At 40.4% G+C, this 25,065-nt stretch overlaps 1 protein-coding gene across 3 annotated transcripts in view; it reads right to left on the bottom strand.

The window, feature by feature from the left end:
* The window catches only part of spegb (striated muscle enriched protein kinase b), a 48,799-nt gene extending 24,670 nt beyond the window's left edge, over positions 1-24,129 (bottom strand). The window contains exons 1-8 of one of the 3 annotated variants that reach the window (XM_028590520.1): positions 23,014-24,129; positions 6,205-6,288; positions 5,599-5,671; positions 3,917-5,460; positions 3,599-3,742; positions 3,241-3,423; positions 2,178-2,344; positions 1,803-1,891 (exon numbers count right to left, since the gene is read on the bottom strand). In XM_028590520.1, coding sequence (XP_028446321.1) covers positions 1,803-1,891; positions 2,178-2,344; positions 3,241-3,423; positions 3,599-3,742; positions 3,917-5,460; positions 5,599-5,671; positions 6,205-6,288; positions 23,014-23,431 — 2,702 coding nt within the window. In that variant the 5' untranslated portion in view covers positions 23,432-24,129. The remainder of the gene's footprint in view (positions 1-1,802; positions 1,892-2,177; positions 2,345-3,240; positions 3,424-3,598; positions 3,743-3,916; positions 5,461-5,598; positions 5,672-6,204; positions 6,289-23,013) is intronic. The other 2 variants (XM_028590521.1, XM_028590522.1) reach the window with 2 other exon arrangements.
* Positions 24,130-25,065: the final 936 nt, after the last annotated feature.

Genomic DNA, 25,065 nt, shown 5'->3' with positions numbered 1-25,065 from the left:
AGCACACACTTTTCCCCAACTACAAGCTCTCTCCTGGCTGGTATAAAGGGGGTGTTGGGTGGGATACATTCTCCAGGACTGCCAATATTATGTTTAGCACATTCTTTTCTGCTATTGTCTCTCAAGAGTCATGACTAACTCCAAGAACCTGCCTGTATGATTCATCCTATTCTTGTCTTCTGTATTAAAGGTTAAGGCTGGCATTATTCTACATTGCACTTATTGTTCACAAATCCCATGAAAAGACCAAAACGTACAATGTCTTAGTCCATCTGTCAATTAATTTAGTCTTACTTAGTAAGGCAGTTATTTATATGAAATTCAAATTACCGTTATAAAGTGGTTACAAATTGAGTATTTGATCTGTAATGATTTGTTGTAATTCAAAATTCCCAGTGTGGGATGCACTGTTCAGCTGACACAGTTCATGACAATGCTTTGTACTGATAAAGCAACATGGAATACATGCCCTGTTATAGATAAGGTAACTGGTGACAACAGTGGATGCCCTGTTGCCTTATCAGTAACATACACTAGTGTTGTTCTCGTTCTTCTCTGCAAAATGGATAAAATTAGCGAGCCGTGCTGCATGGATAATTAGACTATGACACCAGACCATCTGGGAAGTGTGAGAAATAGTTCTTAATTCAACACCTAAGATGGTGCCCTTGAGAGTATTTACTGTACAGCAAGATGTAGGATTAACTCAAAATCCCTATGTTCCCATGCTTGTGGTAATAAAGGAACATCACAGTTATTAAGATCACCCAGGTAACTGTGTGGCTCATTGATGTGTTTTAAGTAGGCCCTGTTCAGACCTGGCATTAATATGCGTCTTGGATGATCCAATCACCAGTGAACAACTCTAAGTACAGGTGTGAATGCGCCGCAAGACGCACTGAGATCAGACCACATTTGGAGATGGCCACATTCTTTCAGCAGTGTGTTCTGGGCCACGTTGAAGGACCACCTACTTAACTGTCCTCTGCGTCAAGTACATACTCATTTGCGAGCAAACGGTGTCATATTAAATATTGCACAACCTGGCTTTGTCCACGACGTCTGAAATTTTTGAAAAGCTCCTAGCGATATATTTTGACTGTGTCAAACATCTTGGCCGATTTGGTTCGCCTGGATGCATGTGGAGACACATTCTAATGCCAGGTGTGAATTTAAGTACTTTGAGCTGTCCACCTGTGATCGGATCACCCAAGACGCATGTTCCAGGTCTGAGGGGGCCACCTACAGAGCTTTATGGCACAGAGGAATCAGATCTAGCCGGCTTTGGTCTTTTCATGGGACAAATATAGAATATTACCAGCTTCGTATTGTGAAGCTGCTGTCCTAGCTAACAATGGCAATAAAGAACCACTGGCTCATAGAACATATAAGGAAGTGTTCTACAAACACTAAAGGACCCTTGTAAGGAAGTGTAATCAGATCGGGGCTCTTTTTGGATGGCCTTAGCATCGCATGTGGATTCCAGATTGTTGTCTAAGAGCTCATTAGCTCAGCCAGACATTTGTGTTTCTGGGCACTGAGCAGCTCCATGGTAAATGGGGGAAGCACGCCATTCTTCCCTTTACCCTATTAAGACTCATTCCGTCAGGCTGGCGATTGTGAGGCAGTAAACATTCATCTTCCAGTCTTCCCCTTTAACTGATGCAATAAAGCAGCGTGCCATAGAACAAACTATGCAGTCAAGCAAGCTTGCTCATGGTTTGTGTGATACAGAGACAGTCGTTTCCCTTACCCGTGCAAGCAATGAATTTAAGTAGTTTGATGAAGTGGGGGGAACCTACCAATAGAGCATGGGTTTGGGTTGTCCACTTATTCGAACAGACATGGTAACTTCCTGTCCTTCAATGACAGCTTGATCACTCATTGTTACCTGTTTGAAATGTAATGTAAGTTAGAGGCTGAGAGATGCATTTTACCTGTAAGTTTCGTACGACAGATGTGTTGATGGGATGACCACACAGTCAGACAACACATTCATACAGGAAAATGAATATTGATAATATCAGGGACATCCTGTACATAAAACATTTCCATGCAATATTTTGCAACCAACCAGTCAAAAATGCAGTTGAGTAAGTGTCAATGCTAAACATACAAATGCCATACTCTAAAAGTCAATTCAGTATCTAATCAGACCGAGCTCTGTGCAGTCTCACCAGGAATGCAGGGGGTTCCCTGAATCGTGTGTCAAAAGTTCGCTTGAGCTCTGGCCCTCCAAAGTCCATGCCTTCCTCCAGGGGACTGAGATACTCCTCATCAGATGTAATAGGGCTGCTGATATCCCTACGCACGCCCAGGTTTCCCTTTGGCTCCTGTACAGACTCTGTAAAAGCAACAAGCTTACATTATGGTTCATTTTGTGGTTTCAGACAATCCTGCTTACAAACAATTCCTATATGTACCTTTCATTTTGTCTCTGTAAACCTTTTTTGTTTTGTTCCTGAGAGCACAGCTCAATAAGAACACAGGAGTTCAAGGAGTTCATGTATTTAAAAAAAAAAGAGAGAGAGAAAAAAAATCCCCCATAAAATATAATTAGAGTCTGAGATGTCAAATGTTATATCCAAACAATAGTGGATACACAGTGGGTGGAGCCAGTGAGCCTCAGTGGGCAATTTATAGGTTTGGTTTCGCCTCTGTGTTGCTATGGTAACTATAAGTGAGGTTGTTCAGCTGGAATATATGGCACAGACATTTTGCTCAGTGAAATAATGACAAGGGAGGGATAAATCAGCTGAAACACAATGCCCTGTTGGGAAGATGTTTTTTTTAAGATGTAGTTAGGTACAATGGCCAATTTTGTTTTTTAATATGTGGGGTATTCTTTTTTTAATCTAATTAATCTATTGGAATAAAACAAGTGTCCTTTCCATTTTTGACTATATTAACCATTTTCAGTTTATAATAACAACTGACCTTCAAGTTAAATGGACATAGAAATAGATATAGTTCAGTGGTGATGACAATAAAACAATAAACAACATGTCTGTCGTGGTAGTCACAGCCGCAAGATGCTTTTCATGTTAACGTCCATAATCCTGTCTGGTTGAACTGCTCTAATTTAAAATAACTTCCTTTTCATATTAATGCTAATCAAACGATTTCAGATTAGGTTTCACATTTTGAAGAGTCAAGAGTGAAGGCAAACCACCACAAAACAGCACCATACAGTATATACTCATTTAAGTGTCATCTGGTATCCCAAAAGTCAAAACGTACCTGCTTTGACTGTAAGGGTGGCACTGCTGGATGCTTTTCCCACCTGATTAACAGCAGTTACACAGTATTTTCCCCCATCACTTATTCCAGCTGATTTGATGAGCAGGGTGTGTCGTTCACCCTCCGCTTTGACTGCGTAACTTGCAGTGCCGGTTATTTCCATATTTTCTTTCGTCCAGGTAACTTTAACAGAGAAGACAGAGGAGACAAAGAATGATTTGCTATTTGTATAATAATATATAGTACAGGTATTATATAGTAATTATAATAGCTATTTGTGATTTGATTGCTTAAATATACAACTCAAAAATACCTGTGAGGTCTTTGATGTTAAAACACACAATGTACATCATGTTACCTTCAGGAAGGGGGGTGCCGGCAATGATGCATTTTAGTAGCACATCTGCACCAGCAGATGCTACAGTGTCCTGCAGGGGAAACTCAAATACAGGGGCCTCCATTGGGTCTTCTCCAGCAGACACATAAGAGTCATCTGAAGAATCTGCACAGTTCAACAAAAGACACGCCTGAAGTCATTTTATTCCCTGTGATCAAATTAGAGGAAAATCCCCTCTCGTAAGGAATGAGTAATTGGTTGATTAAACATGAAAAGCAAGCAGACTTGAACTTCACAATACTACAGAAAGCTAAATAAAAAAAGCACGACAAATCTAACCTAACTCTGGAGACATGGGTCGAGGGCGACGGTTCTTCCCTTTGGTCTTCAGCTGTCGTCCCTCTTTTGCACTAGCAGTATTCTGCTGAGGCTCACTTGACTTCACATGAACATTCTCTTCCATCTTTTCATCTTCAACAATAATCGTGGGGATTCTTATCTTGAGGGCTGGTTTGGATGGATCCACTTCCATTCTCTCCTCCGTTGGAGTGACCGGTGACATCCTTGATGGTTTTGGAGGAGGTTGAGGAGGAAGGTCTTGCACAATGGCAGCCCTTTTTTGTACCAATGGACTTTCCGGTCTGTTTTCAATTTTTCTTAATGCTACCTCTATTGGCGTCTTTCTTCCCGAAGTCTCATCCTTTTGTGATGTTTGCACAAGCGATTCTTGGATATGCGAGGATTCTTGCATTCGAGATACCCTCTGTACAAGCGGACTTGGAGGCCTTCGTTCAACCTTACGTAATGTCATCTCAGCAACATTTCTGCTTGGCGACTCTGCCCTTTGTTGATGATATAATGATGGTGATGATGATCTCTGAATGACTTCCATTACTGGACTGACTCGACTTAATTCTCTCACCGATCGTTGTCCTGGTAAGTCAGACAACTGCATGGACTCTGGGGTGCCAGTAACTTCTCCAAATCTACTGACTGTTACAGTTGTTGCTGTCTTTTGAGGTTGGGACTTATTTTGTTCTTGCTGTGCTTGCTGTTGCTGTTGCATTGGCTGCTGACTATGTTCTTTTTCTCTCTGTTCCTTTGCCCACTGGGCACGTTCCCTTTCCTGGAGCTTTTGAAGGACTTGTGGTGGAATAGGTTCAATTTTCCTTAAAGGCTGGCGCTGCCTGCTCTTTAGAGTGAGCTGTTCAGTTGAAAACGACTTTTTCAGGTGAGGTTTGCCAACAAGCTTCTTAATGCGCTGGAGCTCCTCGGTGAACTTGTTCTCAATGTCCTGAACTTTTTGGGAGTAGCGAGGTTTCTCCTCCAGCGAGGCAGCTCTCTGTTTAAACATAGATCTTCGTTCAGCAGCATCCTCTTTCAAAGCCTCCCTTAGATCTTCCCTTGAACTTTCTCTAGAGATGCCCAAGCGGCTTCCTCCATCATCTGAATCTACAGATCCAGCCCGATTAAAACCAGCCCAGGATCCTGCTGAGATGGAACCCTCTGGAATATCGAGGCTTCGTCTCCGCTCTTCTAAGCCACGAACCTTCTCAAAAACCTTTGAGCTTGCCCTGGTGAGCTTTGGGGATGGTCTGAGAGTAAATTCTTTCCGGGAGTAGTCGCTCAGTGGAGTCTGTGCTCGGTAGTCCTGGGTGTTGCTTTGGGACACAGACTTAGGCTGCTTAACCTTTTCTTCAAACTCAGCAGGCACTGTGTCTTGGTAATCAGTTGGCACAACAATTTTCTTCCGCAAGCTGAGAGGTGTAGTTGAACCAGAGCGACTTGGCATTGGCGAGGTGGAGGGACGTTTGACGAGTCTTGGAGATGGGGGTGGGAGGGCTTGTGGGGGGGATTCTCTTGAAATATTCTCTGACGGGCTCCTGAAATAAAGGGTTTGAAGCAAAATCTGTTGGAATCAGTAAGTTGTTACTAATTCACATTGTGTTCTCATTGTATTTTAGTAGGGAATCTGAGTATTTTTTAAATGCTAGGGTTATTTGCATGTTTCTTTGCCTTGCCTGGTTGTGACAGAGTGATCCTCATATCCATGTGTTCTACTGTCATCTTCTGCAAATGTGTCCATCACTGCATCTCATGTAAAGAGGAGATACGATATATGATACAGGTAAGCAATCAGGTTTTTTCATTGATTATCAAACAAGCTTTTCCAGCATGCAAACTCATCTCTCGTCAGCCTTGTTTTCAGCCAAAGCAGCCAGCTGTTTTCACAGTAAAAGCTCTGTTTTACATACTGTACATTACATACCCAGCACCAAGCGGACACAGACTAACTTAGCGACTGGATCACAACACAGTGGAGCAATAAGCAGCTAAAGAGCCAGTAATTCAAACACAGGGCTAAAAGAGCAAATATTGAATTTACATTCATCATGTAGATGAAGTTGCTGCTAAAACCTTCACCATAATAACTTTATCAAGTGACAATATGTCAATGTTGTGTTTTCAGCACATTCCACTGCCCATAAGTGGCCATTTTCAGATTTGTCATTAATGTCTATAAATGTTGCAATATTGTAGCATTGGTGGAAATCAGTAAAAAAGAAATGTAACACAATCAACATTTGTCTAAAGGAATAATTGCAAGCTGGAAACATGGTGGATACCTGTATGCACAGCCTGGTCCTCAACATCCCCACCATCTTCTTTGGTCTCAAATTGGTCACCTTCATCCTCTGTTGTTTCGGAATCTGAAAAGAAAATACATAAAACAATGAGAATTGTTTTCTCACTGAATTAGACTCAACAGAACTGGAGCAATATTTGAAGAACACTATTAGTTGAGACAAATAGTGTGAGATATTTCAACACTAGTGGAAAACCATGTTTCCATAGTGAAGAAGAAAATAGTGCAAACTGTTACTATAGGAACCAATGGACTACATTATCTAATTTACTTAACTCTTTAATGGTGTTTGGTGAAAGGCAATTGAAAAATCCAAGGGCAAATTCATGTTGAAAAAATCCAAGATGGCAGCTGCTGGCAAGTTTGGAGTGCTTGTGATGTTGTTAGTTTACACAATTATAAGAGATAGCTTTGATAATGGCCTGAGAAACGGTACAGATGAGACCTTACAAAGCAACTGTCCACCCAAACAAACTTTTAGTTACTAAAAAGTGGGATTATGGAAAGAAAACTTTGTTGGACACATTCCTGTACCCCTGCTGGTACCCAGCCAGGCGTAAATTAAAGGCTGGAGTTACTCGGCAAATTAACGGAGGTGATTTGATCATCTGTATGTGCCTGCTATTGTCTGGGGATATACAGTACACCAATGTCCCGGTCCGATGCCCGACTTTGGACCTAGGAATGCGATGGAAAGTGCGACAGATGCCATGGTATGTAGGCCTTCCAGTCGACGCAGCGATGGGTGCAAACATTCGTCCATGAGTGTTGCTGACCTAGGTGGAGGGGGGCGTGGAGTCGTGGAGGGAGCGGAGCTGGGCCTGGGAGACGCGGCGGTGTCCCTTGCTGGGTGCGCGCGGCCCGGGGGATTGGACTCGCAGCTCCGTTCGGTTCGGTTGCCCTGTGCGGATTTGGAGGATGCCGGCATGGTTGAGCCAAATTTGGATTCATTCCTCTCTACGAGGGGACTTCACCTGCTTCATCTTAACATCAGAAGCCTTCTCCCAAAAATAACCGAGATACGTCTCCTCAGTAACAGCAATAAGGTGGGACTTTTTTGTTTTACTGAGACGTGGCTGGATGACTCCATTAAGGATGCCGAAATTGAAATAGAGAACTATTTTTCAATCAGGAGAGACTGAAACCGTAAAGGTGGAGGTGTGTGTGTTTATGTGAGAGCGGACATTGGTTTTAATCAGAGAATGGACTTGAATAATGACCAAATAGAAGCGGTCTGGTTAAACATTCTGTTGCCGAAGAGCAAGCCTATCTTAGTTGGAACATGCTACAGGCCACCTGACCAGACTATGTTTTATGAACTTCTGGAAGAAGTCTGTTCAAAATGTATGGACTTTGTTAAATCGGAAGTTATTATGATAGGAGATTTTAATACTGACACTCGAAAGACGGATCTTTCCGGCTATAAGGCATTAATGAATTTTTGTCGCTCATTTAGTTTACATCAGCTGATTAAAGAACCAACACGTGTCTGTTCTTCTACTCAAACTATTATTGACCTTGTTCTAGTGTCAGAAAAGACTAGAATAGCAGAAAGTGGGGTAATTAATTATGGATTAAGTGATCATTCTATTGTTTTCTGTACTCGAAAGATAAAGAAAGCAGTGCTCAATTGCCATAACTCTATAAGAATCAGGTCGCTGAAAAGGTATAGCAAAGAAGCACTTGATAACTGCTTGAATCTAATAAACTGGTCTGTTGTGTTGCATGTATGGATGTTGATAAAGCATGGTGCTCTTTTAAATGTATGTTTTTAGAAGTTGTAGACAAACTAGCTCCATTTAAAGTAGTAAGAATTAAACAGAGGACAGAACCCTGGATAAATGATGATATTCTTGAGGCAATTAGGATGAGAAACAAGAAGTATGACACATTCAGGAGAAATAAGGATGATCAGAATTGGGCAGAGTACTAAAAGGTGAGAAATGAAGTTAGTAGATTAGTGGTGTATGCTAAAAAGGCCTATTTCAATGAGAAAATTGTGGAATATAGAAATGATTCACGTAAATTATGGAAGTCCCTCAAGCAGCTTAGCTACAGCAACAGGTTGAAAACAAAAACCAGTAGCATAACTCTTGATCTGGGGAATAAAGTTACAGCAGAAAAGATGACAGTGGCAGATAGTTTTAACAACTACTTCTCATCAGTTGCTAGTAAACTGGTGGAAAAGCTACCTGAGCAGTCAGGGCAGTACGGTGAAAGTCACATCCTTGACTTTTATTCTCAGCAAGCGGTTAAAGCAGATGGCTTTTCTTTTGAAAAGGTGTCAGAGGCAGTTGTACTTGAGAAACTTAAAAATTTAAATAGCTCGAAAGCCACTGGCTTTGACAATATTCCTTCTAGATTTTTAAGAGATGCTGCTGAGGTTATCACCCCATGTATTACTCATATCATTAACATGTCTATAGAGCAAGGATATTTCCCCAATGATTTTAAGCTTGCCAGAGTGATTCCACTTTATAAGAAAGGGAGTATATTAGACCATGGAAACTATAGACCTGTTTCTATTCTGTGTAGTCTGTCAAAGATAATGGAAAAGATTATTTTTGAACAGATTGACAAGTATCTAGTATTACACAATCTACTTTATGAGTTCCAGTCTGGCTTTTGTAAGTCACATTCCACTGACACTTGTTTACTGTATCTAACTGACTACATCAAGAGGGAAGTAGATAAAGGGCATTTTTGTGGTATGGTCATGTTAGACCTACAGAAGGCCTTTGATACCGTTGACCATGGCATTTTGGTACGCAAATTAAAAGCCATTGGTTTTAATGACTTAGCAGTCAGATGGGTGAGGTCTTATTTCAAGGATAGGAAGCAGGTGGTGGACATTGGGGGAACAATGTCTAAACCACAATGCATAGTCTGTGGGGTCCCGCAAGGGAGTGTCTTGGGTCCACTTTTTTTCCTTCTATATATTAATGACCTTAAGTCTGTATGTTCATGTGAACTTTTTTTATATGCAGATGATTCTGCATTATTGGTTTCTCATAAGAACATAGTCGAAAGAACTCTTAGTGTAGAATTATTGAATGTCAGTAAGTGGATGTCTGACAATAGGCTATCGCTTCACTTAGGGAAAACGGAAGCCATACTGTTTGGGTCAAAGATAAAACTGAAAAGATTTTGAAAAGGTTTTAAGGTTTTTGAAAAGGTTTTAAGGTTTTAGTTGGAGATAATGAGATTAATGAAAAGGACTCGGTTACTTACCTAGGTTGTGTGCTGGACTGCCACTTGACTGGAGTGGGCCAAGCGCAAAAGGTACCAAAGTGAATCAAAGAATACGTTTCTTGGCAAGAATCTCAAGATTTTTGGACAAGAACGCAATGTTAACTCTGGCAAGTGCTCTAATTCAGCCATATTTTGACTATGCATGCTGCTCATGGTATAAAGGTGTCTTAGCATCTGAAACATAGGCTTCACACTGCCCAAAATAAGGTTGTGAGGCTTATTCTGAACCTCCCCATGCGATCTCATCTTGATACTTCTCATTTTGAGACTATTGGGTGGTTAAAAGTTGAAGATCGAGTCTCTCAGATTCACCTGTGCATGGTACATAGGACTGTGTATGGGGTTGTCCCCAAATATTTAATCAATTATTTTAACAGAGTAAGAGATGTTCACAGCCACTCCACCAGGGGAAGTTCTACTGATTTTGTACCTCCTAGATTTAAGAGTAATTTAGGTAAGGAGTCCTTTCTGTATGTAGCAACAAGCCTGTGGAACAGGTTGCCAGGAAATCTAAAGATGGTCAGAAGTTTAGGAGGTTTTAAGCAGGCACTGAAAAAATGGCTCAGATGCCAATCGTAGTATGAGGATTTATTACTGTATTGTTTTATGTATCTATTTAATGTATGTATGGTTTGTGATGATTGATGCTTGACCTGCTGCCACTTGCTCACCCCCCTTCCCCTTGGGACCACAATGGAAATAAGCCTCAGGGCTTTATTGTGTTATCCTGACTTTTTGTTTTTAATGTATGGTTCATTCGATATTTTTTAATGAAATGGGCAAATAAAATCAATCAATCAATCAAAGGGGACATTTCAATTGTGCAATATATTTAGAACAGAATCCCAGCTGTGAAGAATAAACAGGTACACTAGTCTAAAAATATATATATATATATATATATATGTATGTATTTTAAAACAACAACATATCCAAGATTAAATTAACCTCCTTCAACTTCACTTTTCCGTTGCATTGGACCTCATCTCTATTAGATTATGACTGTCATTACACCTGAAAAGTTTTCACCCTCGGGGTCTCATTAGCACAGCTAGGCTAAATGTACTACATGTGCTGCAGCTGAATAGTCGCTGAATCCTTAACATTCTTCATTTTCTCATCAGCATCTTCAAGTTAATGTTAAGAAAGGGAATATAATACGTAGGATCAAAATACATACGTGTTTTAGTATTTTCAGGAAAAAAACATTCTCTCCATTTTATCCATTTGAAGCTAAAAAGCTGTTCCAGCTGTAATATCTGAAAGATATGACTATTTTCCTCCGACTCAGTAAAAATTCAGTTATTGGCAGAACTCAAAATAGAAAGCAGTATTGAGTCATTGGCATCCCAGCAGCTCTCATGAGGCGTTTGCTTCACAGTAGGTGGACTTACTTATAAAAAACAGAGGCTATCTGATGTTCCCTTGCAGTAAGAGAACACAATAGGGTTATGTTATTCATACTGAACACGGTGGAGAAATACTGGGAATGTTGAAAGACAAAAACTGGTAAACTCTCAAAGTGTTTTGCATGTCGTGTGCGTGTCAAGCTCACGCTGTTACTTAAAGCTATTAAATCTACACAAGTGGCACATTCATGCAATATTTATATCATATGACTACTTTGCAGATTTCAAAACAAAACTCCCTTAGACATTTTCAATGCAATCTTTTTCCCAGAATAGTTCTGATAAAGCAGTTACAAATGCAGATGTTTTATATATGAGCATGTTTTAAATGCCGCCGGAGTCTGTTGTATATGAGATTTTCACATTGTATTTAGAAAATGTACAACTGTTTCCAAAAAGCATTCATAAGCATCAGCAAACTTTGTCCAAATCTTAAATATTGAAACAGTGTTCACAAACAAAAAATACAATAATGCACATTACAGTAATCACTTCTATGGTCCGAAAAGTAATAAAATGTCTATTGATTAAATAGCTTTTCTAATAGCTAGCCATGTGTCAAGTTGATAATCCGAACGATTCCATAAACCAAAAATGATAAGAGCTGTTAGCCATGACAAGCTTCCGTCGGTCTTTACTCTGACTTGATTAAAGATAAGAAAACAGACACATTGTACAAAGAGTCAGATGTTCCACAACTACCAACAAAAAAAAGATTATGTTGCCGCAACATCTCCAAGAGGACAGTCATTATATCTTATTTAGGCCATACTGCACATGCTGCATGAAAAAGTTTAGTAAGACTGGGGGCCAGATGTACTAACGCTTTTGCGCCCATTTCAGGTGTATTTGTTTCGCAACGTGTGCGTAAAAACATGGCGAGGTATGTACAAACAGGCCGTACTGAGGTAAAAGTGCAGACTGCCTGTCGCGGGAACTGAAAATGGCAAATTGCGCTTTTCCGTGTCATGCATATGCATTCACGGGAGGGTCAAGGGGAAAGTGGGAGTTTTCCATAAAAAGCGCCCTTGAAAGCGCGTCTCTATTTTGTGGTGAAAATTCTCCGCCTCTTAAAAGCAGGTGTAAACCAGGAAGCGGGTTTCCTCGCATATGCCTGCTGGTGAAATGGCAGCAGTGCTCCGAGCAAGACGAAGACACAGTCCAAGGAGACGAGCTGAAAGGATTTTTGCCACAAGGATCACACTTTTTCAGTTGAGTGAACACAAAATAATTCAGCGTTACAGATTAAGCAGCCATGCTTATTGGCATCAGGATCATTTCAAACAGTCATAGCATCAGCAGTGGGAATATCGCAGTCTGCACTCAGCCGTATCATAGCACCAGTACTTAGCGCTTTGCTACAGTGCAATTTACGGTATAGTGGGCGGAGAAAGGCGCTGATTACCCAATGAGCTGCTGGTTTGGTAAATACGACGTAAGCTGAAGTATCACAGCGTGCGCTTTCAGCGGGTTGGCCATGGCGCCGATAACGCTACATTCGCAAATGTATGTACATCTGTATTTAGTAATGCTGGTGGTGTGGCTCAAGGGATGGCTATGTCTGTCAGCCCACCACTTTGGTCCAGACTGAAACATCTCATCAATAAACAAATGTTTGAAAAAACTATTTGGTACAGACATTGATGGCTCCCAGCCCATCCATGAATTCCAACGACTATGGTACAGTTTGATTGACGTCTGACGGCGCAATTATTATATCATTTCCAGTTAGTTTAAAACATATTTATGAAGTATTTTTTTTTATTTTCAATATACTAACTGCAAAACAGTATACTATATGTCGTAAATAGTGAAGTATGGAATTAGGTCACTGCATCAGAAAATTGACTGACCGACAACATTTCTTATCAGACACACCCCAGGATTTGGGTATGGACACTGTTAGAGGAACAGTGAACAACATTTGATTATGATTAGATGAGGTTTCATTGAATGATAGTGAAAACAACTATAAATTACTTTAAAAGGTCCAGTGTGTAACGTGGTTCATTGTTGAATATTGACCACCACCATTAATTCCAAGTATTCATTTAGGCTTGAAATTTTACATTTGCGTTTGCATGAACTGGGGTAGACGCCTGGATGTAGGGTAGACCATAGACAGTATATAATGGACCAATAGACCCCGTTGCTCTGGACGGAGACCAGTGAAGGCTATTAGAAGCACTTTTCCGGTGATGGCCAGCTTTACTGCGCAGCCTCCAACTGAGAAAATGTGACGTGAGCAACGTGTCTGAAAGTTGTAAGTCTTCTGGTAGCTGTGCCAAGAGAAATCTCAATCCTTGCCAATCTTACAGATACGGAGACTGTAGGTGTATGTAAGGAGATAACATGGGCACAGGCTAATTATTGATCACTAACATGCTAGTTAACATTAGTAATTAAACCTAAACATCTCATGTAAGTCGAAACTGCCTGCGAGCTTCTCCTGTACTATACGGTAATTCCTCTACTATGCGACAGTAAGTCACTTGGTTATGACACAATCGTTAGCCTATTTTTACAAAAACGTCTGCTACGGAGCCATAACGTGAGGTACAAGGTAATGAAGCCTTTTATACATTGTCGTGTTTCTTTGGAACTAAACAACGGACAAATAGAGTCTTTAAACGCTTCAGATGTAAAGTTATTCGCAGTCAAGTGACGTAAAAAAAAAATGGCGGTCAGCGGAATGCTAACAAGAGGTGATGGCCAGTTAGCAACAAAATGGCGCCATGATGGCTCGAGTTCTGAAGCGAAGCTTACCCCCTTGGGGTAGATGCTCCATATTCATGCACCATCTTGAAATACGTTAGCCGGTAAGGGACATACAGGACATACTGCTCCGCCTTTCGCATTTTCGCTGTCACATGATAAACTCACAGGTGCTGCTAATGCTGCTAATGGGTATCGTAGCTTCCCGGCCCCGACAAGTTTGAAGAAGGAAACATGGAGGACCACACGTATTCAAAATCCAAATTTCAGGAACAGGAGTCTACGTCTTCGCCCAGAAAAAGAAAAAAGGAGATTGAAAAGAGCAAGAGACCGGCGCCATCAGAAAAAAGCGCGAGGACCGTAGCTGTAATACGTACTTTGAACTGCGTGGTACTAGAGAGTTGATTGCGATATACAATCTCAACGCTAGATGGGAGAAATTTCTACACATTGGACCTTTTAAAGAAAAATTTTTAGTTTTTTTCAAGTCTGCCTTAAAGCACATCTTAAGTAGTAAGCAAGTTCCGACATAGGAGGCGATTAGACATCACACAGCTTAATTGGTTTGGCTTGACAGGGGTATGATGGCACTGAGTGACTGCATGGGGTATTACTGTATAGATCCCACTACAATCCCAGGAAAGTGTGGTTCATAAACCTGCTGCTGCAACCCTGCAGGAAGCCACACAGCTCCAGTTACATCCTCCAAAATGAGATTTATACATTAAGTACCACCTGAGTTTTGCCCTCTTTGTTGTCGTGACATTTGTAAGAGGAGAAAAAGAAAACTGGTTTTGTCTTTTAATCGTCTTCTCGATTCTATTTTTATTTCTGCTATTTTAAGACTCACACTGTAGCATTACCATATTTCAATAGTTTCACGATATGTATATCTAACGATAAAGAAGCCTATGACTCCTTAAAAGAGGAATACCAGTCTAAGGAACGTCACAATATATCAGCGTTTTAGTGAAACTCACAATTCCTCGAAGTTAGTTCAAAGCTATGGCGCTGCCTTGAGCTTGGTCATTTCTAATCAGAGTTCTAATGCTAGTTTCTGTTGACCAATGTGATTATATTCCACAACAACACTGGTCTAATCTCTTTCCCTTTCGATTAAAGGTGCACAGAGTAGCTTCATATCCTTTAATCAATGTCAGTGCATCTGACACCGTCAGTTGAGACAACATTGTGCGGCCAGTTGTTGAGCAGTAATGTTAATAAAATGCTTCTGTCAACATTTCACATGAAATGTTTTAGTCTTGTATGTTCTATATAGCAAATGCTTGAATCAGTATATAAAAAATAGAATAAAAGTATGATTAACAAAGATAACATGGAATAGCACTTGCCTGATTTTTGTCTTTGGTCTGGATTCTTTTCATAGCCACTGCTGGTATGTCCTCGACAGGGATTTTTTGTCTTGGCTCACATTCAGCGGCAGGGTATTCCCCGAGATACGCTGGGGGTTCCGAGCCATTACTACACGCCTAAATCAGGACATATTAATGTCTGACTTGGAGGTAAAAGATTCAACTTGACATATATTGTAAGTCTGCTAACATGCAGGTTAAAGCTTCTCAATCAAATGCAAAGAAAAATGGAAAAGGACTTTGGTCCATTATATAACAAGTTGCACCTCAGAGTGTCAGCACTTCTTCTGAGAGAATCCGTTTCAGAGAAGCGTAGGGAACAGATCGCTATCCGCAGGTGGAAATGTCTGTTGCATGCATATCATCCACTCTGAGGGAGCCCCCCCGGTCCACACAATAGCCAGCGACAGTGTAAGCATCTTCCCCCGCTGTGTTCCACCTCACAGGCAGTGCACACTGATAGGCAGAAAAACCAGTGGGAGTGATCCAGCCCTCTTGAGATCACTGTTCTACAGCATTGGTTGACATGTTTCATTTTTTCCTTCCTCCCCATGTGTCTGTGTCTTGTTCTTCAACTGGTGTAACGAGCCGATGTTGTGTTGTCGGCAGAGACGGGGAGAATAACTGCAAGGGCTAAAGGGACCTTCCTCACTCCTCTGCATTGCTGGAACACCGTTAGCTCTCACAGCAAACGTGTTACTGGCTGCTCAGACTCACCACACAAAGCAATCCTAGTTCCAAAGGATGTGATGGGTGTAATTGCCGTGCTCACTGCTACACACAAAAGATAAAAGCTGTTGTATTGTACATTTAACATTTTCAGCTGCTGCTAATGTTTGATTTGTTTAGTGTGATAGTTCTTGGATAGTCTCACATGCTTTATTTTGAAAGACTCAGTATCTAAGAATTCTTTTACCCCGAGGGGAAAGGAATAGGCACTACTGCTTACACATTTCACTTCACCGCCGAGTAGAACTCAGCACACAGAAATAGCTATGCTTAGAAATGACATTTCAATTCACATAGCAGGGCACTGTGCTCAGGACAAAATAACACAGTGAGCATGCTCACACACCTAAGTAAACTCCCATTGTGAAATAAACCCATGCTAAAAAAGGCACTAACTTTACAGCGTTATACATGAAGGTACATCCATAATAACTCATACTAAATATCTAATGGTTGCACACACATAATATGGTTATCATGTTCATAACTGCAAATACCTACAGGCTTAATTCCATAGTTTGTTTATTATGCAATATCAGACCATGTAGAGTGTATTTTGTTTGCTTAGAAGCTGCACTTAATGTGTACCTTTTCTGTTGTTTTTTTCATATATAAATTCATTTTATGAAGGGAAATCTGACATCATCCTCTTGTCTTGTGACGAAAATAACGCACTGATCTAGCATTAGCTGCAGCACGATTTGGCACTGGCCATGTATTGGAATAATACCCTGTAGCACAATAATTGTGTTCTCACTATATATACTAGTTTGTCTGTGAGTAATGTGTTATATTAAAGTGATATTTTACAACATGCTATATGAATGCAGAGGCTGCCAGTCTATTCAGCTTTAATTATAAGTTGTTTTATGGTTACTACGACATATCCAGTGTTGGAATGACTTACTGATACCAAAATGCTAATTATTGCACCCTCAATGTATTGGCATTTTTTTTTCCTAAAGCTTCTCTGCTATCATCAACAGATATAATTCCTACATGTCACGTGAGAGGAGTTGCTCATAGTGGTGAAATCAGAGAATTATTACCCAACTCTGCAGTCCCTGAAGCTTTTTAGCTCTTTGGTTTTAGTTTTGATTTGACAGTCAAATTTCTTTCTCTGAAAATTGTTTCTGAACTTTGCCGGGTGACTATGTGTTAGTACCAGTATGCATGAAAATGTTCCATGCTACTACAGAGAAAATCAACTTGATTCAGGAATTTTGGTTCTATTGTGTCTTGTTTCAATTTACTTGTGTCTGTGAAAGTCCATAAAATGATTACAAATGGAATGAGCTCACTGTTGCCGAAATTCATACTTATTGTAAGACAATCGAGGCATCTTGGTAAAGCACTGGAGCCGTTTTGTTCCCGGGTTGTGCATTCTTTTTATTCCAGCAGCCTTCAACTATATGATTATGTCATTCGATATTGAGATATTTCCAACTAAAGTGCATTATGATAGTTTTAAGTTACAATAGAGATAATTTAAGAATCATAATGTTCCACCAATGGACTCCAGTAAAACAAATGTGTTTTCTCAAAGCTGTAGTGGGCAATTTGTATTTGGCGTCGTTGAGCAAAATTTACACATTTCAGCAAAAATTATTTCAAATGGTCTGAGAGAAAACTAGAATTCTGCATCTCCCCTTGGCTCTCTTTTTAGGCTTCAGCAAATCCACACTGTGCAAGATGGCTACTCATCTCAGAGAGGCTTAATAATTTCAGACCAGGGAGAGATTTCAGTAATTTAACCATGTTTACTCATTGCCATGCTGTTGTCTGTTTTTGCATAAACCATATCGTCCTATCTTGAATGTTAGCATGGGATATAAAGGTCCCTCATGCACTCGAAAACTCAGATTGGAGTTACTGTGATTAAGACAAAACAGTCGTTAACAGCTCTAATATGCTTCATATTTACCCTTTAGGATTTCTTGTCCATTAAACATTCATTTGTTGATCTACTAAATGTCTACTTATTAAAGCCACATGGTGATGTAGGGGATTTCCACAGTGCAACTGCAGCTCCACCTGTTCACTCACATTAAAGGCCCAGGTCAAAAGGAAGACAACATGGTGAGGAAACTACTGGATAGAGGCCATCGTCATGCTCAGCGGTAACATCTAAAGTTCCCAGTATTAGGTCTCTTCGAACCGTATATTACTCTGCAAGCTTTAAACAGGCAATATGGCTTTTTAAAATAAAATCCCTCATAAAATATTTTATAAGTCAGTTACTAAACTGTTAGTAATCACTCAGCTCTGCTGTTCTCATCAGCTCTTTGCAGCTATCTTTTAGCTCAGTCTTTTGGTTTTACTGCCTGCAGCCTTCTGTTTGGTTCAGTCTCACCAACGCAAGGTAAGTTTATTTCTATAGCACTTTTCTGCAACAAGGCAATTCAAAGTGCTTTACATAAAACAATAAAGACCAATTTAAAGAGATAGAAACAAAAGCAAGCTAAAATAGAATTAGACAGTTATAAAAATACAAGACTAAAAGTTACAGTGCAGTGTGAGAAATAAACAATTACTTGATTTAATAGAAGGCAGCGTCTAACAGAAAGGTCTTCTTCAGCCTTGATTAAAAAGAACTCGAGAGCTGCAGTGGACCTGCAGTCTTCTGGAAGACTGTCTCAGATATGTAGTGCATATCACAGAAGCTGTTAAGCTGTTGAAACATACTTTTGAAACAACTTTTTCAATAATTCTGTCTTGAAATGGAAGGTTTGATATGGGCCTATAATTGCTCATTAGTGACTGACGTGTTTAGATTGTGGCAGTTTTCAGGGCCTGTTGGAAGACACCTGACAGAAGAGACGAGTTGGCAATCTGAGGCTAAACTATTTGAAACATTTTTGAAAAAGGCTGTTGGCAGCAGGAGGAGGATTTCAGATGTTTATCAACTCAAAAGGTGCTAATTTTTGTTTTTTGTTTACAGCTATATTCCACACACCCAAGATTTAAAGCTGCACAAATCCATATTTTCTTATGAACAATGGGTCAAATGTGTATAATGATCAAGATGTCACTTGGAGAGACAGACCTACAGATAATGATCACCTACTGTATCTCTGCAACATCCCCTCAGCTCGATGGAGCATTGTAGCGTCTTTTATGTCATTTTTTCGGTTTTTACGCCCGCCAACTTTACTGTTTTGGTTCCCTCTCACAGCTCTCATCACAGTTGTTTTCTGTTGCAGCGATGACCCATTTTTCAGCAAAAAAACTCAAGATAAACCCACTGTACGCTAGCCACAAATGACAGCCAAAATGAGTAACTAGCAGGTGAGCCTGGCGAAGCATTTACCTGATGTGTTTTTCGGTGAAGACCAAGACGGAGGTGGCCAGGAAACAGATTCCCAATGCTAATATTGCCTGTTTCAGCAACTTGTTTTGCTGCCCCCCAAAAGTAATCAAATTAAATGCAGATTTAAAGATCTAGGTTTTATTATTTATTTATCTGTTGCTTTACTGTTATTATTTTTACAGTTCAGGCACTTATTTGTGCTATACATTCAAACACATTTGACTGAATAATCCACTGACTGCACAATCAAATGTAAAAACTCCAAAAAAAGAGAGACACTGTTTAGTAAAAACAACATGGATCATGACAGATGCATGACATCACAACATATGAAATGAAATACTGTGAACTGCCTTCTTGTCTTTTTTTTTTTTAAGGGATGCTGTATTGTGTGAATGATTTATTATTATTGTGTTTTTACGTATTTGATCATGTGTTTTTATGTACTTTGATCGTGTTGCTTTGCATGACTAGACTATGCACGGTGTCCAAGACAAATTTCCCAGTGATGGGACTAATAAAGTATAATAATAATATGGCAGACATTTATGCATCTGCATTTTCATTTAGTAGATTTCAAAACTCTTCCTTTCCCAGATCAGCAGAGGGAGAAAGAAAAGTCATACAGGGCCGGGCTACAATTAGCAGTGATGTCTTCCTGTGTAACAGGAGAGACGGTGGCCTGCTAACATCACAAAAATCTAAGGCTTGGCACATTCCAATGTATAAATAACTAGGGAGAGTTGGTAGACGACATTTTCAAAGAGGGAGAGAAAGAGAGAGAGAGAAGGGGTTCAGCCAGTATCACTGAGTGATGGGACAGCTGCAGACTACGCACATGGCACAGCAGCAGAGAGCTGAATCAAACTGAAGGTTAAAATGGAGAGCCAAATAAAACCTTGTTTGAAGAAAACTAATTGTGACCGATGATTACTGTTGAGCTACAACGGTTTCTGATATTCAGTACCGGCTACACCTGTAATGCATAAAATCTCCCAATCTAGATCATTTTAAGTGTGCACCACAACACAAAACAAGAGGATCCAGGAGCATACGGATGAAAGCTGGCATCGTCCTCATTGCCTGACAATGCTAACAATGCTCTTGTCCAGCTGATAGATTGATCTCACTTAAAAACAGAACTATGGGAATCTGTGTGAGTGTTGTGTTACCCGCTGACATGAAAACACTTTTCTTTTGTAATGCCCTCAAATGTGAGCTGTTTGAGCACTACTGTAGCTATCATACAGTGTAACAAGGGTGTGGCGAAACACCCCTTTCATCTTGCTTCTGTATTTTTACTGTATTTCCATATAATGTGGCTCGCCTGATGCAATGCATGCAATACATTACTGAGGTGACACAACGATAGCGTGTGAACTGTGAAAACAACACGTTGATTCTGCCGTAGAATACATGAAGTTGTGATCGAATAAAGATTCCTCAATCCCAAGCTTCATGCTGACCAATTAATGACTATATGCACTGGGTATAATTACTGTAGTTAATATTGTAGGCTTCCTGTCTTCATTTTCTAATCTGGTGTTTTGCACCATTCAAAACAAAGTCAGTCCTACTGATTTAAGTTGAAGACAAAAGAATTTTAGAAGAAAAGCTCAATGACGTTTCCAAGAATCACACCCAAAATGGAGATGTTTTGTTATCAGCATCTCTTCCTGTCGTTCATTTTTTAAGTACACATCGCCACTCTTTTAAGTACCCGATTTTTGTCCTGAGCTTGCACAAAGCATATTGTTGCTTGAACTCAGCGAGGATCCTTATGCAAGCACCCGGTCCTTTATTCTACATCATCAGAGAATGCTATCATTTGCCAGAACTTTACTCATGTTGAACTGATTGAACTGTATTCAGCAGTGATGAGTCTTGACATATACTCTCAGCAAAGAAAAGGCAGTTCTAAGTTGAAGAGTTGAGTTTCCACTACACAATCATGCCGAGCACTGCGAAACAATGACAGAGTACTTGAGCTGATATATGAAGGGCATATTTGTGGAGCTGGTAATACCATTTTTCAAAGCAGCTGAGGTGGCCAAAGCACTCAGGCGAGCTGAATTTAGATCAGTGCTGGAGATCACAAGATGCATAATAAGAGGCTTCACAATGGACCAACAGTGCTTTAACAGAGAAGAGCTACAGTGGCCTTCCAAGCAGCCTTGGCTAGAAATTGAGGAATCTGACTGCAATACACTCACAAACTGGCTTTAGCCAAATTTTTAAAAAGCATGTTGTTTAAAGAATGAGTTATTTTCAGTGTCTCTGCATGCATGGTGGAAATCTAATCAACGTTCTAGTCAAATGCTAATCTCAAACAGCAACACCCTCCTTGTTAAAACATTAAGATATATATTGCTTCAAATGTAGAACTCCAAGAGCATAACATAAAACTCTTTTTTAAACAACTTGAAAATAAATCTGACTTCACAGAGTACCTATGTTTGCAAGATATCATCTGTGTCACCTACAGTGTAAAAGATCAACATTTTAGAAAGACGTCTTTCAAAAATGCCGTGTTGCATCGAGTTACAACAACCATCTCTCTACCCTCGCTGCACAATAGAAAGACCAATGGGAATTTGTTTTGGATAAATATCTCTAACATACAATTTGAACTAATGCAACAATTCAATTTGTTCAGTATAAGGTATCCATCTATCACACCTTATATGACACAAGTTAGTCAAAATAGTTCTTGTTGACACTGATGTCTTTGTACAGAACCAGTTCATTCCTATGCTTGTTGTGCCCCTTTCCAGATGCTTTGGGGAAAAGTTTTGGGTAAAATAACCCAGCATACACAAGTCTGGAAATACAGCCGTTAAGCTCTCGTGCAATCATTACACTTAATGTCCTCGTTATCGGTCCGAACTTTAGTACTTTTAAAGAAAAGTGTGTTTGCCTATTAGACTTTCGTCTTCAAATTGTATCTCGGATACCACTAGTTGATGCTGTGATTTTGGCAAGGTGTCTACAATCACAAATTGTTGTAAACATATGAATACTGCGGTGACCCCCGTGCGTAATGCTGCATGATGGCACTGCTGGCCATGCAGGAGGACTGACCCCAATGGAAGAATCAGGAGAAAAAGAGACTTCAATGCCGATTTAAATTCCCTAAAGCTGAGCTCTTGGATCTCTGTACTGAATTGGGTCCAGTAAAGAGGGCAACGGGCCGGTCCAAATACAGGTCCTCGCCACTCTGTGGGAAACCGGCTGTTTCCAGAGGGAAATGGCAGACAGCTAAGTGTTTTTTTTATAAATATTATATATAATCTTCACCTTTATCACTAAGTCTTGTTTGGATATAATATATAGTTCTGTTAAATCTTATCATATAGGTCTAGTATATCAAAGCTGTCCCCGAGTGCCGTAACGCCTGCCGTTTTGGGCAGTATTATTAGTTTATAAATCAGGTTTCCCTACACTGTGCGAGAACGGGCCAAAATTATAATTCAATTTGCAGCAATTCCCGAGCTCTGAGACATTTTTTGCTTTTTCCCCGGCAGTCGTCATGATTCGGCGTAACGAAAGAACGTCTGCCAGGGTCATTAACATACTGATCAGCATTCATGAGGTGCTTTGCATTGACTATCTATGGTTAAAAAAGGGTGTGTACAGAGCGGGATAAGAGGCTGATTCCCGTACGCACACTTGTGGGTAATCTGTGATTTATAAAGGGAACATAGTTTACAGATGTGCTTATGCAGGGTTTTATATATCAGAATTTTTTTGTTAAGAGGAACTATATGTTTTGTAGCCAAAAATACGGGCCGGTTACTTGCTAAGCGTTTTTATACAGTTTAGGTTCCTAAATACTTTAGAGTATGATATTATGCTTTAGTAGTTCCTTTAGTAGATTTAGACACCACATGGAATTTAGACACCACATGGAATGCTGACCAACCAATCTAGAAACATCTAAGTCTTCTCTACTTGAGGGCCAGTGTAGATACAAGTGTTTTATAAGTATTAAGGAGTCTTACCTTCACCCAGATCCAAGACAGCCAGCACTGCGCTGCTCCGGGCCTCTCCCATGTGATTATTGGCGATGCAGGTGTAGAGGCCAGCATCACTGGGTTTGCAATCCCTAATCCAGAGCCCGCCGTACTCCTGGTTCTCCATGTTGAGGAGGTCATCATTGTGGTACCAGTACAGGGAGGGCTGAGGGTCTCCAGCCACAGTCACCTTCAGACGGATGTCACAGCCTGTCCCCACAGCGGCGTTCCTCATTTTGCGTGTAAAAACAGGCGGAGTTGGGGTAGAATAGCCAGGTCCTCGAGGGTCCAGGACAGCTTGCTCTGGGCTCGCTTTGGACCGTTTAGGGGGGATGATGGGGCTCGGGGGTGCCGCTGCTTCATCTGCCCCTTTTTTCAGGGTCATTTGCACCTCAGCTTTTCTCATGGTTGAAACGATTTGGTGGATCCTACAATGGATTCTGTACCTGTGTATGAGGATTGTGTGGCTATAACACTGCCTGGGCCCTCTCTTAGTATTCTAAAGCAAAATCCAGCAAGGACATTAGAATCTATGAGCAGGCTTTACATATAAACTACTGTTTAAGTTCTCACATTTTTGAATTTAAGATCGATAACTTTCTATAACTTGAAAAGCCAAACTATAATATTTCGATGCATATCTGTGGTGGATAAATTCCCCTCAAATCGCTGTTCTCTGACCTCAGTTTTTGTCCAAAGAAGAAAAATAAATGGTTGATTACCAAGTAATTACGCAGATAGAGATAGCTGCCACTCTCCTGTCCAGAGGTATTTTTAGGGCAAGACACACTGGATCATGTTGCATTACCAGCTCCCTTGACTTGTCTCCTGGAAGTGGCGGCCTTGCTTTTCCTCTCCTTTTCCTGATGTCCTCTGACCTTTTAGTATTTTATAACCATTTCCCAGTAGTGTTTAACTTCTCTGCAGAGTAAGGCGAATCTTCAGCGTAAAGTCCTCTTTATTCCCAGCAGCCTTGAGATATGCTCTTGCTTGGCTTCTGTTTCAATTCAAGCATCAAGTCCTGTCCAGCAAGTTGCACAGTGGCCCCCCCTCCATATCCCATGAGCTAAACCACCCCACTCATGATCTCCCCCGGCCACTGCCAGCCTGTCTAAAGGGGGAAATGACAGTCAGAGCCCAGCAAGCCTTACAATGACAGCTGCATGGTGAGCTGTCTGCCCACTCGCTGCGAGGCTCCCGCCCCCTTGTCATTTATAGCCAACCTGAGGTCAGTAGAACATGTGAGACAGTGCAACACTTGGCACAAAGGAGGGGGTGGTCAGCATGGGACATATATTTAATTTGTAGGTCAAATGTAGAGGCTGGCGTAAGTCTCCCAATTGTGTTGAGGTGGTCAGATATCATGAAACTGAAAACATCACTGCATCAACATTGCAAGATGATAGATATTTTAAGGATCTTCTACATGAACAACAAAGTTGAGGCAGTATCCTACCTATTCAGCAGAGTATCCATTGGTGCTCAGTGAGTAAAATACCTGAAATACAAGAAACAAATGAAAATAAAAGGTAAGCAGTAGTTCCTGTAGTGCCTATTAGTACTGTCTTAATAAATGGAAATATTTTAATCAAATTGAAGATGAGTGATTGTAATACTGCAGCTCACAAACATTTAAGTCAAATGTACTGCTGACTTTAGCCTATTGCTATGCAACTCTACTGCTAGCATTATTGCTACAAATATAACGCCACATTATCAATGAGAAATCAAAACACACGTGGTACCTCAACAGTAGGGTTGGGTATTGTTTGGTTTTTTTTCGATTCCGGTGCTAAATCGATACTTTTAAAACGGTGCCGGTGCCTAAACGGTGCCTGAACCGGTACTTTTCAATAAAGTTAAAAAAAATAAAATAAGGGTAGTAAACAACAGTCAGTGACTTGTTTATTGCTAAGGCCATGGTCAAAATTAAAGATTTAATAATAACGTAATAACTATAACAATAACAATAACTTATTTCACCAGTAAATTGCTGTTGAACCCCAGATTGGAAAAGGGTATTTTACAATTACTGTCAAT

Source organism: Perca flavescens, chromosome 11, assembly GCF_004354835.1.
Source record: "Perca flavescens isolate YP-PL-M2 chromosome 11, PFLA_1.0, whole genome shotgun sequence".
In the NCBI taxonomy this organism is placed as follows: Eukaryota; Metazoa; Chordata; class Actinopteri; order Perciformes; family Percidae; genus Perca; species Perca flavescens.
The sequence above is the reverse complement of the archived record's forward strand: the minus strand, read 5'-3'. Positions and strand labels throughout refer to the sequence as shown.